The sequence below is a fragment of the Psittacula echo genome (genome assembly GCF_963264785.1).
Source record: "Psittacula echo genome assembly, chromosome: 1".
Classification (NCBI taxonomy): Eukaryota; Metazoa; Chordata; class Aves; order Psittaciformes; family Psittacidae; genus Psittacula; species Psittacula echo.
This window is the reverse complement of record NC_137735.1, coordinates 161,585,830-161,600,151: the sequence shown is the minus strand read 5'-3', so window position 1 is coordinate 161,600,151 and position 14,322 is coordinate 161,585,830. Positions and strand designations below refer to the sequence as shown.

Below are 14,322 nucleotides of genomic sequence, written 5' to 3'. Positions count from 1 at the left end.
CAGGAGAAGCAGCATAAACAGGATCATCTGAGAGGCAGCTACACCAGACTATAGTTTAATTCGGACCAAATAATCCTGGGTTTTTTTCTAATTGCAATATGAACAATCAGTTAATTCTGTCATTTAAGAGCAAGCTTAAATAAAATACATGAGCAATGAAAGCGAAGGGGTTTGTTTTTTCTCCAAGTACAGTTGTGAGCCAAGGATGTATCAGGAACAGCACAGGCAGTGGCTAACCCTTCACTGAAACCCCCACGTGCTGAGAAATCCTGTGTGCTCGGAATGAGGATGAGGTTGGCAGATGCTTTTTCACCACATCAGGGCCAGGTAGCAGAGCAGAATCAATTCCTGTCACTCAGGGGTTGCTCTGGCACAGCAGGATTATGGATCAGGGTGATGTTTCGTGCTTGAATCTGGAAATCAATAGAGAGAAGGAAATTGGGCTTGTGGGGATGCGGCAGAGATGGTGATTTGGGGGTTGATGAGATTTCGCTCTGCAAACAACTGAGTCGTTGAGTCATCTTCATGTCCTGATTAACACAGAGAAGGGGCTAAATTCAGCCTTGATGCAGCTCTCCCAAAGTCCCTGCCCTCCCCACCCCCCCATATAATTTGAGTCCAGAATTACTCAAACATACTAGGGCTCTCAGATGCTTCAGTCTCTTTCTCACAGATAACCTTTCGCTCTATCAAGCCTAATATTAATTCAGTTTATAGCAACCTGGGACCTTCCTAACCTTTCCTCTGTCTTCTTTGTAGCAACCAGTGCAATAGAGCAGGCAATGGTATAAATGCAGACTGTGCCAAGTCGCCTTGGGGTGCCTCTGAAACCCCAAAGCTTTTAAATCTCAGATGTTATCAAATATATGGTACCTCCTGCAGACTGATCTAACTTGCTCATCTGTAGGACATGGAGGAGCACTTCTGGTATGTGGATTTGTGCTGTTGTTCCTATGATTCTAATACACTGCTTGGGGTATCAAAAGGATTGCAAGGTGCTACTTAAACCTCAGCCACCAGCAGAAAGCTTGTGCCCTACACATGCAGATTGTATGAATAGGAGCGATTGGTGAAACCGCTGGTCTTTAGGATAGTCTGCAATCTGTAAGTCTGGAGTTCCTGGTGAGGATGAAATGCTCAGGGTTTGCAAGTCCAAGCAGAGCTCAGTGAAGCTGTGTACCTGGTTCCTCTAAAAATCACACTTCTGCATTCTTGAGATTTCATCCAGTGAAGGAAAGACCTGGTGACCTCTGCTGGTCCTCAGCAACAGGCTCAGAAATCCAAACTTCATTCAAACCCCTCAGCCATCCTCTTCATTCCTTCCATTTTTCCTTCTTTATCCTCATTCACTCTGCTTTATGTCACTTGGTGGCATGGACTGCTCCAGCATCTGCTCAGCGTCGTGGAGCATCAGCTGTACAGTTACATCTGTGATGCTGATTAGTAAAACATGAGCAGGCTGAAATTAAGATCCACTCTGAACTGCCATTCATGCTCCAGTTTTTCTGTTTTCCAGAGCACTGTAATTGTGGAGAAGACTGTTCAGGACCTGATGAACCTGATGCACGACCTGAGTGCCTATTCGGATCAGTTCCTCAACATGGTGTGTGTGAAACTCCAGGAGTACAAGGACACCTGCACCCTTGCCTACAGGTACAGGCAGCCTTGGGAACCAATGTGTGCTGGAGGTACTGCACTTGGGCTTTTGCTGTTCTGCCATCAGTAGGCAAGAGTTACTTCTAGAAATCATCTCTGATGGGATGGACAAGGGTATTTCCTTCTAGGTGGGGAAGAGGTCTGGAATAATGATCATTGGCATGAGAGTCTTGGCTTCCCAGTGATTTTATCCACATCACACTGTGCTTTAGGCTATTTAAATGAGGATGACAGTGGTAGAGCTTAGAAACCACAAAGCTTTTCTCTTAATCAGGCAAAAGGTGACCTCAGGTTCGAGATGGAGAGTGTCAGGCATCATCTTTAAGATAAATAGCTGTATGTAGCTATTGCATTCTTGTAAAGGAAGTCAGATCCTTCCCTTTGAGTGGTGCCAAGAGATTCAGCTGTTTTTTAATTAAATAGAGATTTGGGTATTCAGGTCTCTTGGTGAAGCGGGAATTAGTAACAACAACACACAACAGAAATACCTACACAATGGGGCTTGTGAAACGAAAAGCTCCCCATGACCCAGCTTCAGTGTGCGCTTGAGCCCAGAACCACCCCCCATGTGCTGGGCTGCACCCCCAGAGCGTGAGCAGCAGCTCAGGGAGGGGATCCTGCCCCTCTGCTGTGCTCTGGGGAGACCCCCCCTGCAGCCCTGATCCAGCTCTGGGGCAGCAGCACAAGAGGGACGTGGAGCTTTTGGAGTGAGTGCAGAGGAGGCCATGGAGATGCTGCGAGGGCTGGAGCAGCTCTGCTCTGGAGCCAGGCTGAGAGAGCTGGGCTGGGTCAGCCTGGAGAAGAGAAGGCTCCTGAAGGGGAGACCTGAGAGCAGCTCCAGTGCCTAAAGGGGCTGCAGGAAACCTGGAGAGGGGCTTGGGACAAGGGCCTGTAGGGACAGGCCAAGGGGAATGGCTTTAACCTGCCAGAGGGGAGACTGAGATGAGCTCTTAGGCAGAAGCTCTTCCCTGTGAGGGTGCTGAGGCGCTGGCCCAGGGTGCCCAGAGAAGCTGTGGCTGCCCCATCGCTGGCAGTGTTCAAGGCCAGGTTGGACACAGGGGCTTGGAGCAACCTGCTCTAGTGGAAGGTGTCCCTGCCCGTGGCAGGGGTTGGAACTGGAGGAGCTTTAAGGTCCCTCCCAGCTCAAACCGTTCTATAATTCTATGGCTCTTTCCCAAAACTTGTCTGGAAACTTACTCAGGGGGTCATCAAATGCTCTATCTTAGGCTTTGTTCGTTAGTGTTTTGGGTGATCCATCTCTAACTGCTTCCCTAACCACAGAAACTAGACACAGAGTGGTCCCACCGGCCACAGGGTTATCATGCTGGCTCATTTGGTTTAAGTACTTCAAGTACTTGCTTTATCCTACATTTCCTGGCTAACCATCAATAAGTAATGTACTCTGTGTACATGCCAGTTGCCCATCTTTAAAGTGGCCCTTCCTAGAGAGGGGGACTAGGAGTGTGCCTCATGCCACAGGGATAAATACTTGTGTTGAGACAGTACGGATGCTGCAGCAGTGGGGGCTAGGATATCTGCTATGCATAATCTCCTTTAATGGCTAATTGAGGCTGGCGATAACAGAGAAAGCTGAAAAAGTCCCTTGTGTTTTCTGACCAAGAGCATTAAGAAATTATTTCCTATTGCCTAATCCTATTCAGGAAAAGCTTCATCTGATGAGTGGCTGGGTACAGGCTCATTATTATTAATAACACCGACAGTAGCAGTGAGCGCATATGGGTCTGAACTTCATCTGAGCACTGGTGTAAATTGGTGGCTGCTCATGTGCTGTGGTCCCAAATGCTCAGATTATACATGAAACCTCACTGACTGCAGCCAGACAATAGATGTGATTTCTTTGGCTTGAACTTAAAAGGTCCTTCCTTCCTTCCTTTGAGGAGTAATTAGGACAGCCCTAATTTGGCAATATCCTGATTGCAAGCAGGAGGGAAAAACAGGAAACATTCTGGTTTTGCTGCTAGCAAATGACTGACTGAAATAGAAATCTATATTCATTTCAAATGATGCAGAGGAATGGAGCAGCTCCCTGGCTTTCCCAGGGCGAGCAGTTCAGTCCATGGGGACATTATGCCCTCTGCAGGGATTTTACATAAGTACGGCTCCTTGCAGCCTTGCTGTTTGGACCAGGGAGGTTTGAGATGGGTAAATCCTCATGTTGAGCAAGTTAGGGAAGGAAGGATTGTTTATAGCTGCGTTAAATCAGAATGAACTCTTTAGAGCTGTGAACTAATACAAGCAGGCGAAGCCATAGGAGCAAGGGAGCGTGCGTCCGTTCTTGGGATGTCAAGATAGTGAGAATTTGGGAAGCCAGAGAGCTGCTTTATCCAAGATTTGCACATGGCATTTGGACCTTCCCCACGTGCGTGTGTTTCTTGAGCAAACGTGGGTGAAATGCATTCAAATACAGGCTCCTCAAAGCAAGGCTGTTTTATTTAGAGTCCTCCGCAGAGCAGATAGCACTGTCAGGACGTCAGCGCTGAGAAATGCACAGCCGAGGTTCTTCCTGTTTGATTTCCATTTGGCTTGCATTTTCCAGTAAATGCAAAGAAGAAAAACCTGGATATGAATGGACTGGACAGTTATCTAAGTAGCAGCTACGGATTTTCTTGTTTTAGTTGATGATGGATTTCAGGAGCGTGTTCAGTCTGATGTAGGTGAGATGTCTTCTGCAAATTACATGTTTGTACCCAGTGCAGTTTCAGTTTGACACAAACTGTTTATGAATGTGAGTTATGTTCCTGAGGGGTTGGGGATTAAAATGGAAATGAAAATGGGAGATAGAGCCACAAAACCTCCTGCTGTGTTGGCAATGCTTTTCTTCAGTCTTGTCCAGCCCACATCTAGCTGCTGCTTCAGCAAATTCCTATAATAGCAGCCCTACTCATGAGTTAAGCCGGTAGAGTTAAACTATGATAGTCAGACAAGCTTTGCTGTCTTGAGTGCTAAAACTAATGTCTTTCTACACAAATAAGCCCCATGTTTAGTTATGCCCATGGTGAAGCTGCAGTTCTTACTTTGTTGTCCAACTTTAAGCTGTCCTGTGTGTCCACCTCCTTCTTACCAATTTTCATCCTCTGTCCTTTGAGCAACCAACCTCTTACACGTTGCTCAACCTATCTGAAGAGCCTGAGTAAAGGCAGCACTCACCCAAGTGAGTCTTTTTAGTCTGTAAAAGAGATGGACATCTCCAAAGAGTGGTTCACCTTAGTTAAAAAATGGACAAACTCTCTGGAGATGCTCAGCTTTCTCCCTTGGTTGGGAAGGCAGCTTATGGTGACCAGCCTCCTGCCTGATCTGACTGAGCTAAATACGATAAGGTGGGATATAACTGGGCCTGTATCTTTCAAAATGATGAAGAAAACCAACATATCTCAGTTCCTGCTTTCCAGCCAGGCAAAATTCATCCAAGGTATGGGGTCTGTAGTCAAACGGGATTCCTTGGGTCATCAAGAAACACTCTTGCTGCTCAGTTTACTACTTCTCACTGGTATCTTCCCCTTCTTGCATCAACTGTGGGGGGTTTAAGTTGTCTTTTTGACTCTTTCTGGGCAGGGGTCTCTCCCTCAGGCCTTTAGGTACCTGGCGCGTGGTGAGCACTTCAGTTTTAACCTCTTAGCAGTGCAAGCAGAGCTCAGCATGGAAGCACCACCTTGGCCCTGGGAAGAGAAACAACTTACTCAAAAAGAGATTTGGCACAAGCCAACAGAGTCCAATTATTCCCCTTGGCCCCCAGATGTTTTCCTAATGAAAAGCCATGGCTCCCACAGCTGTGTCCAGGGGTGTTCCCATCACTTTGCTCCCAGCTCAGGGTGACAGTGGTGCAAATCTGAGATCATTACCATCAGCAGATGTTTCCTGGATAAAACCCACTGAGCTGTAGAGGGCTGAACCGTCCTCACTCATCATGTGCCATCGTCTATGTGACACCTCTTCCCTACCCACTCCCAGGAGCTGGGTACAGAGAGATGGGATTTTCCTCGGCCCATTGAGCTGTGAATTAATTAGTTCATTATGGCACTGACGGTAGCAAATATGGATTGGGTCTGACTGAGATAGAGTTCATTCTCCCCAGAGTAGCCCTCAGAGTGCTGTGCTTTGTGTTGGTAGCTGGAAAGGTGTTGGTAACACACCAGTGCTTTGGGTGCTGCTGAGCCGTGCTTGTCAGCATCAAGTCCACCTCTTCACCATTTCCCCCTCACCATTAGGCTGAGGGTGGGCAAGAGCTTGGGAGGGGACACAACCAGGACAGCTGATCCCAGCTGACCCAAGGGATATTCCAGAACATAAGATTATCTGTCAGCAATAAAAGCTAAGAGAAAGGAGGATGTGAGGGGACATTTGTTATTACAAGGTTTGTCTTGGAGCAACTGCTACACATACTCAAGCCCTACTTCTTGGGATGTATGGATGTAACCTGCTGATGGGAAGTAGAGAATAAGTCTTTTGTTTCCCTCTGCTTCTCACATGGCCTTTGCTTTTGCTTTATTAAACTGCCTTTATCTTCATCCACAAGGTTTTTTCCACCTTGTTTTGTCCCCCTCCCATCCTGCTGATTACAGGAGGGATATAGTGGCTTGGTAGGCGCCTGGCATCCAACCAGGGTCAACCCACCACAGCCTATTACAGCAGCAGGGATAATTACATAGGAGTTTGGGAGAAGGGGGAGTGTTTGAAAGGAAGCATTTTGAGCTGTACTAAAACATGTCATCCTGACTTGTGATAATTTACTCGAGGCTCTGAATTAGATTGACATTGATAGAAGTTAACGGGGGTTGAAAACTGGCTGAGATGCTAGAAAGGAAAGGTGGAGGGAAAGGGCTGTTTAGGTTATGGGAAAAGCTGGGCATCTAACAGGGATCAGGGTATGTCCCACCCTACTGAACATGAGGGGGATGGCTGGAGTAAAACCAACCTATCAGTAAAGATTAGGAGGTGTTGCAATCATGGGAAAGAATGGGGACATAATTGCAAAGGACCCACATAGTGGTGGCAATGTCCCAGCATTGATTACTTTGAAGCTCCCTGTTGATTTCAGTGGGAAATTTGGCTTAGGGCTCCAGCGGCTCATGGACCCATGAGTAGCACATCACCAAAAGGTGAGAAAAGCAGGAATTGTGTGGGTTAGGCTCTTGGAAAACACAGACCCTAGGAAAGCGAGGACCGCAAGCTCAGTTAGCAGCTTGCTATAGCAGCCAAATATCATCCTCCTTCTCCTCCCCCCAATACCCACTGCAAAAAGCAATAGGATTCTTGAAGACAGGACATAATAAGGATCATAAACCACAGAGGTAGCTCTGTCCTCTGTATAACTCCATCAGAAGACTCCCAAAGAGGACTTGCATTCATAGTCATCTGAAGGGCTATGATAAGGCAGTTAATAATTGAAGAGAGTAAATAGTGGAAGTGGTGAGAGCTGAGGCTGCTGTAAGGGAAAATAGCAGGGAGTAATGGGATGAAACTGAGTAAAATAAAACACAAGCGCAGCATCATGACTGTTATATTTTTTATAAAACCAAGAGTTAGATTTGTTCAACTGTGAAATAAACTCCCAAGGGAAGGAGACTGTTCCTTTAGTCATTTAAATCTGGAGAGGACAAAGCGCTGGCTAATACATCCAATGGAACACTTGTCTTGCCTTGGCAGAGAAATGGCCAGATAGCATCAAATGCGGTTTTTCCATCTCAACTGTCAGAGATTCTGGTGGAGCTCTTGGGTTTTTTCCCTTCAGTTTTTACCCAAAGTGGAAAAAAAGAGCCTTTTTTCCTAAGTGGAACAACGCTAAGTTCCTAACAGCAGCAGAAAGCCAAATTGCGATATTGACGCCAAGGTCTTCTGTGGCTGGAAACAAAATTCCTTCCTTTGTCTGTGGCAGATTGAAGATGAAACTTAAAGAGAAGGGAAATTTCTATGTAAGTGCATGTGACAAATTCATTTTCACAAATCCTGTGTATTTACAGAGCAGAGGTTGTTTTTGGGGTAGTTGGTGAGAGGAATGACAGGTTGCTCTGTGCTGGTGGGAAAAAGAAGTAATCTGCTCTGTTTCAAGATAGATTAGTGTTGGCTCCTATCTCAGTGCCTTTTTGTCTGTTTTCCTTTTCAAAATGCACATACTCGATGTGTTGTTACTTTTGTTTCTATTTATTGACCAAAACATACCTTTGAGGATATGGAAGATGAGACTGGTTGATTGAATCATAGAATCCACATAAACCCCTTCAAAATGTGCAGGGTCTTCATTATAGTCTTGCATGACCCTTCCCAAAATCACCACCTGAATGCTAGGAACAGCTCTGAGCACTTTTTGCCCCATGCAGTGGCCTAACCTGGATCTAGAAGTGTAAATGGCTCTGCAAGGTCCACACTGAGCTGATGTGGGCCAAGCCATCCATGCAGCAGCACCCAGGAGCTCCAGTTCTTGGTTGACAGACCCAGTGTTGAATCTCTACATCTTTTTGATGCACAAAGTTTCTATCCATGGTGGAGAAGCCATTTTTTTCTGGGGGACAGTAACAGATAAAGATCTTTCTGGCATTTGCACTTCTCCAGCCCTTTGCATGGTAGGACACAGCAAACATGCATTCTTTCTAGGTGTCTTGCAGCCTTGTGAGCAAGGGGTCGTGGGTGATTGAGGGCAAACACAGGTCCCAGAGCCTGTTCTGTAGTTTTTCATAGTAGAAGGTGATAGGACTCTTTCTTACTGCACAAGTGAGATCTTGATTCTGTTGTTAACCTGCAGCTAAGCCTCTCCATAGGAACAGAACCTCTGAGACCTTGTCTTTCCAGCCACATTGCTGCTTGTTGGGTGAGTTTGCCATGTTCCCGTTACAGAGGGCAGGAAAAAATCCTACTGCTGCCCATTGGAGAGGTCACCACCATGCTTCTGCTTTGAGTGATGTGGACAGATGATGTGCTTCTTCTTGGGCTGGAGAAGCAGTCCAACCAGTCACCGTGCAAGGACCTCCTAGAAGAGCCTTCCAGATGCTCACCAGAGAAGGAAACCAGTGATAGGGTCTAGAAGGAAATTCCAACATCCCTAACTCCTGCTTGCCTTTTCCAAGACATAGAAAAACACCCCCCAGGTCCTTCCTGTGTAGTGAACAACCCAAGAATGGGAAAGGACTTTCCTCTCTGTAGTCACAGCGTGCCCTTGAAGTAGCAAACATTGACAAGGACTATGCTGATGGTTGTTCATGAGCAGTCCAACGCAAAAAAATAGGCAGCTAATTGACTCTTCCAAACAGAGCATCCCATTTGTCTCCTGCAGTTGCCAGTGAGGAAGTCAGCTTAGTTACGCTGCCAGAAATATTAAACAGGGAAATTAATAATTGGAATATGCTGTGATCTTTGATTCCATTTCACACATACATATGATTTAGCTGAAATCTCTATTGGTAGATGAAGAGACGATCCTGGACCCTTCATTTCCTTCCAGTGCTTCAGACCCGGTCCCCAGGCTGGCCCAGCTGGTGTGTGGTGAGCTGGTGGCTTCCACCCAGGTCTTCCTGGGCAGGTTTCCACGTTGCAGTCACAACACCATCAGCAGTGGCTGGCAAGCTCGACTGAGACTGCAGGCAACAAATGAGCCATGGAGAAACTACCTTCTCTCTTTTGTAGTACAGAATGACCTCCTCCAGTTGTGTGAATGGTTGTAAGCGGAATGATTTCAAGGGTGGAGAGAATGACTCTATCAAAGTGCATCAAGAGTTGTGAGTTGAAGAGGATTTTATATCCTGTCCACCTGCATTGCCATGCCCTCCAGATGAGCTCTTTGTTGAATTCCTATTTGGACACGTTCTGTACTGCTTAATGCACACTTGTATGTGACAGGGAATTTAATGGATATGTGCAGAATGGCATGAAAAATACAATTTGCTCCTCACTGATGTGATTGTTGCTGCTTTCCCCCATAGGAGCATCGTGCAGTCGGATGAAAAACTGGTGATCAGCGCGTCCTGGGCTAAGGATGATGATATCAGCAGGCTCCTGAAATCTCTGCCCAACTGGAGCAACATGGCTCAGCCCAAGCAACTGAGACCCAAGAGAGAGGAGGAGGAAGACTTTATAAGGTAAAATGATTAATTAAGTTGTAAATGGATTTCAAGGAGAGTATCAACGATGGTAAAACCTGCTGGAAATGAAGTAATGGTGGTGTTCGTGTAGCTGTTGTGTGCCCAGGTGTGAGAAGAAATCACAGGATCATAAGAGTCATTTAGGCTGGAAAAGACGCTTAAGATCATTGAGTCCAGCTGCTAAGCCAGCACTGCCAAGTCCACCATTAAACTGTGTCCCCAAGTGCCACATCTACATGCCTCTTAAATCCCTCCAGGGACAGTGACTGCAGCCCTGCCCTGGGCAGCCTGTTCCAATGCCTGAGCACCCTTTGGAGAAGGAATTGTTCCTCATCTCCAGTCTAAACCTCCTGTGGTGCAGCTTGAGGTTGTTTCCTCTTGGCCTATCACAAAGCACCAGCTTTGCTGAACTGAGAACTCCCTGTATGTTGCCTGGATTTGGTTCAATTGATGGTATCGAGAAATCATTTAGGAAATAACCTGTTTGGGGGATGTTTCTGGGCTTTGCTTATCTGTCATATTGGTAGATAAACAATCCTGAAGCTCTTTGTAGAATTACAGAATCATAGAATGGTTTGGGTTAGAAGAGGTGTTATCCGTTCCCCCTTGTCCTACCCCTACAGGCCCTTGTCCAAAGTCCCTCTCCAGCTTTCTTGTTGGCCCCTGTAAGTACTGGAACTACCTATTATCCTTCAAGAGAAAGGACAAAGCAAAGGTTCTTCTCACTTGCAAAAAGCCCAGAAGGGAAGGAAGTCGTAGTTCAAAGAGGAACTTCAGTGGCAGTGCCAGCTTGCTGCTCTCCTGCCCTTATTGCTCACGTCTGCTCTCTCTGTTGTTCAGACAAGGCTATATGAAGAAGTATGCTTGTAAAACAAGTCAGGACAGTGGCTGGGATTGGAGGGGGAAAGAAAGGGTTATTTCTGGTTCAGTCAAATACTTTTCCTGGTTGATGGTGCCGCTCTGATCGCCCCTGCAACGAAGAAAACTGCAGTTTGCAACCTAATGGAGGAGCCAACGGGTTGTATCGGGCAGGAAGCTGGCATCACCAAAGCTGTCTTCCATTTGAACCATGACCTGGTGATGTTTCTCCTTCATCCCAACCCCAGGAGCTGTGTAAGGAGAGTCAAATGAAATATATTGGTACCTCCAGATGCGATTCTTTCAGAAGCAACTTTCTGTGTCCAAACCAGATTGTTTCTACCCTTTGAGGCAAGTGAAAGCCTGTAAGTAGGCAGATGGCCTTTCCCTGCACACTGTAAATGGCTCAGTGTCTGAATCCTTGACGCATCCTACTTGTCATTCCAGTGAGTCAAAAAGCTTGCCTGTGCGTCCCCATCACTATTCATCACTTCCTTGATTGACATTTGGCTATAAAACTGGAGGAGTAAGTGAAGCTGTTGAAAATAACAAGTCTAATTTGCCCAGATTGTGATTTTACTCATTCACTTGAGGCAAGCACAATAACGTGAAGATGATGCAGTCTAGAGAGAGGGTCGAGGAAGAAGATAAAATATGTCTAGTCACAGAAATATTTGCTCATACTGCAGTGGGGATCATCAGCTTTGCCAGTGTTTCAAACAACGTTCAGTGATACTGGAAGAGTGAGGATGCAGAGCCCGTGAGGTCTTTGTGTAGTCAGTCCCTGAGTGGTTTGAGATACATTGATACAGTCCTAGCCTCCATCCTTGCCTTCACATTCATCCCTTGTTTCTTGGCACAGAAAGGTGTTGGGATGCCCTCTTGGCTCTTATTGTGGTTCCTGAGCTGTCAACATGGGACACCAAAGTTCCCATGGATGCAAAGCTGGGTACTACAGGCTGAGCATAGTGTAAATTCCTGGCCAGGCCGAATCTGATGGCCAAGCTCCATCCAATGCTATAGCAGTGCCAACATTTTGATCCTATTAGGCATTTTATTCCAATATTGTCAATTTACTATCCATTAATTGAGGTATTCTGTGACATTCTATGAGAGGTGTTAGAATGCGAAATCTGTAAGTCATCTACACTGAATTCACAGGGAAAAGGCCCTCTACCATGTCTGGGTTTTAGCCTAAACGTGAGGTCAAAGTTCTTTTCTCAGTATCTGTTTGCACAGAGCATCATGTATTAAGCCTCAGTGGCTCAGACTCCTGTGTGAATGCTCCTGTAGCATTCGTTTAAGTGACAGTAGTTAGTCTGGATCAGTTTTAGCCATAGATGGTAAGCACCATGGCTTAGAAACCTCCTCAGGAATCTGTAGGTGCTTGAATAGATCTCTCCTGAAAGCTGCAAAATAAAACTAATTGCTTGTCCAATTGTGTGTCATCTTGCTTCCATTGGAACAGGCTTTTTTAATTCAGACTTTCCCCTAATACAAAGGAACATGATTTCTTTGCTGCTGTTGCTTCTTTCTCTTCCTTTTGGCACTGCTGATGAATTGGGAGTAATTCCGCCATAGCCGTCTCTGCCTGAACCCTGCAGTGGAGCCAAAGGGAAGTGAATAGCTTGGTTATTAGGGTCATGGCTGTGATGGGAGAGCCTGGGAGAATAGATTTCCTTATCACTTTAACCAACCAAGATAAGTTATATCCTTGATATACAGATACTCATCTGTTTTGATGGATCCCCCCTCCTCAGTTAGCAGGGACAGCGCTAAGCATCCTTTCCTGGAAAGGAAAGTTTAAGCTTGATGAAACATGGGAGCATGTTCTTCTTGGACATAAAACAAGACTGACAGCAATTCTTGAACTACTCAGCACTATCCCTTTATGAACGTTGCTAAATTAAACATGTTCTGAAAGTTTACCACCAGTGTTTGTACTGTGGCAGGAAGAGATCTCAGAGCAGTTTTCCTTCTCTCCCCCTCCTTAGGTTCCCTCTAACTCATTTGTTTAATTAAGAAGAAGAATCCAAATGTGATGTCTCTGCAGAAAACCCCAGCCTCATGCATATCTGTGTTGACAGTGATTGATTTTGTTGTCCTAACCCATCACTACGTCTTACGAATAGATGTCAAAAGGCAGGGTGAGATATTAGCAGAATCTCCCCATTAATATTCTGATGGGGTTGGCCTGATAAAGGGACCTGATCGAGCATATTCTAGTAGCTCAGAACTTGGCAAGGGGAGAAAGGAAAGAAAAGTCATGCCTCTATATGTATAATTAAAGTTCTGAAGGCTGTTTGGCACTGGGGTGAGAGGAAATGCGCTGCCCTTATCACGTTGTAAAGGTTAGCCTTCAGTTCATTACTGAACCAGATGTGTTGGTGATAAATCTCAAAGATGCGTCATTTTCAGGTTTGCCTTTGATAAGGAGAAGCAATGTAAAAAGAGTGTCAGATCTGGTCACACTCGAGTTACAGCAGAAATTCTTAGGTTTCATTGCAGCTCTGCAGCAAGGGGCAAGGTTGCTGTGGACAGAGGGAACTACATCTCTGGGGGGGTGAGGAATGTGTGCTGGTAATTCATGGGCAGCACGTTTGTCTGGAAAGCCCACGTTGGTCTGAAGATCACACCACAACGCAGACTTTCTACAAGGGCCTGTAGGGACAGGCCAAGGGGAATGGCTTTAACCTGCCCGAGGGGAGACTGAGATGAGCTCTTAGGCAGAAGCTCTTCCCTGTGAGGGTGCTGAGGCGCTGGCCCAGGGTGCCCAGAGAAGCTGTGGCTGCCCCATCCCTGGCAGTGTTCAAGGCCAGGTTGGACACAGGGGCTTGGAGCAACCTGCTCTAGTGGAAGGGGTCCCTGCCTGTGGCAGGGGGTTGGAACTGGATGAGCTTTAAGGTCCTTTCAACCCAAACCATTCTGTGGTGATTCTGTGATTTCTATAATTTGACTGCAGGGTGCTCCAGCTGCATGCTGCTTCCTTGTCAGCATCTCCAGTTCTCAAGAGGATGCTCATCCTCACTTGCTCTACACCAAAAGGATGGGGTATAATCAAGCAATATGAAATAATACCTGGCAACAGCGGATCCTTCACCAAATCATCCCAAATGGCACTGGTCAAAACAGTTACACTTTCCCAACTACTTATTAGGATTCTCTTCCCTTGGTTTAGTTGATGCTGCTCCTTTCTTTACCTCTTAGGTCTCCCTCCCTTTCTCAGTTGTATCCTTTCTATCTCTCTTTCCTTCTTTCTTTGTCTCTGAAGAATAAAAGATCCCTCTGTCCAATTTCTCAGGTTGTATTTGTTATGGTCCCAGTACTTTTAACGGGGGAAAGGATAATTTTGTAAGATTGGCAGCAGACTGTAGACAACTTTTCCCTGTACTGGGACTCTGAATCCGAGGTGTGAGTCATTTCCATTTGACGACAGTCTGCTCTTTTATATGAAATGGGTTTCTAGATCCCTTCTCTGGATCCTACAGGAAAATTTGCCTCACCATGAGCACAGCTGATACTAAATCCTATTGCTATCCAGAGTCTCATCTGAGAGGTGTGAAACTGAGTGAGCAACTGGATCTTCACAGGACACTTCTGTATTTGAGAGGTTTCCTTCTGCCTTTGCTTTGTCTTGTGATGGCAAAAAGATTTTGGAGGATTTGGGCTGGAGTTTATTGAGGATTATGTTCTGAACCTGATGATTCTATTCTGAACC

General features: G+C 46.0%; 1 protein-coding gene across 1 annotated transcript in view; it reads left to right on the top strand.

The window, feature by feature from the left end:
* EXOC4 (exocyst complex component 4) overlaps positions 1–14,322 on the top strand; it is a 397,246-nt gene that overhangs the window by 317,822 nt on the left and 65,102 nt on the right. Inside the window, exons 12-13 of the mRNA XM_080623156.1 lie at positions 1,517–1,653; positions 9,588–9,743. Of these exons, the coding sequence (XP_080479282.1) occupies positions 1,517–1,653; positions 9,588–9,743 (293 nt within the window). The remainder of the gene's footprint in view (positions 1–1,516; positions 1,654–9,587; positions 9,744–14,322) is intronic.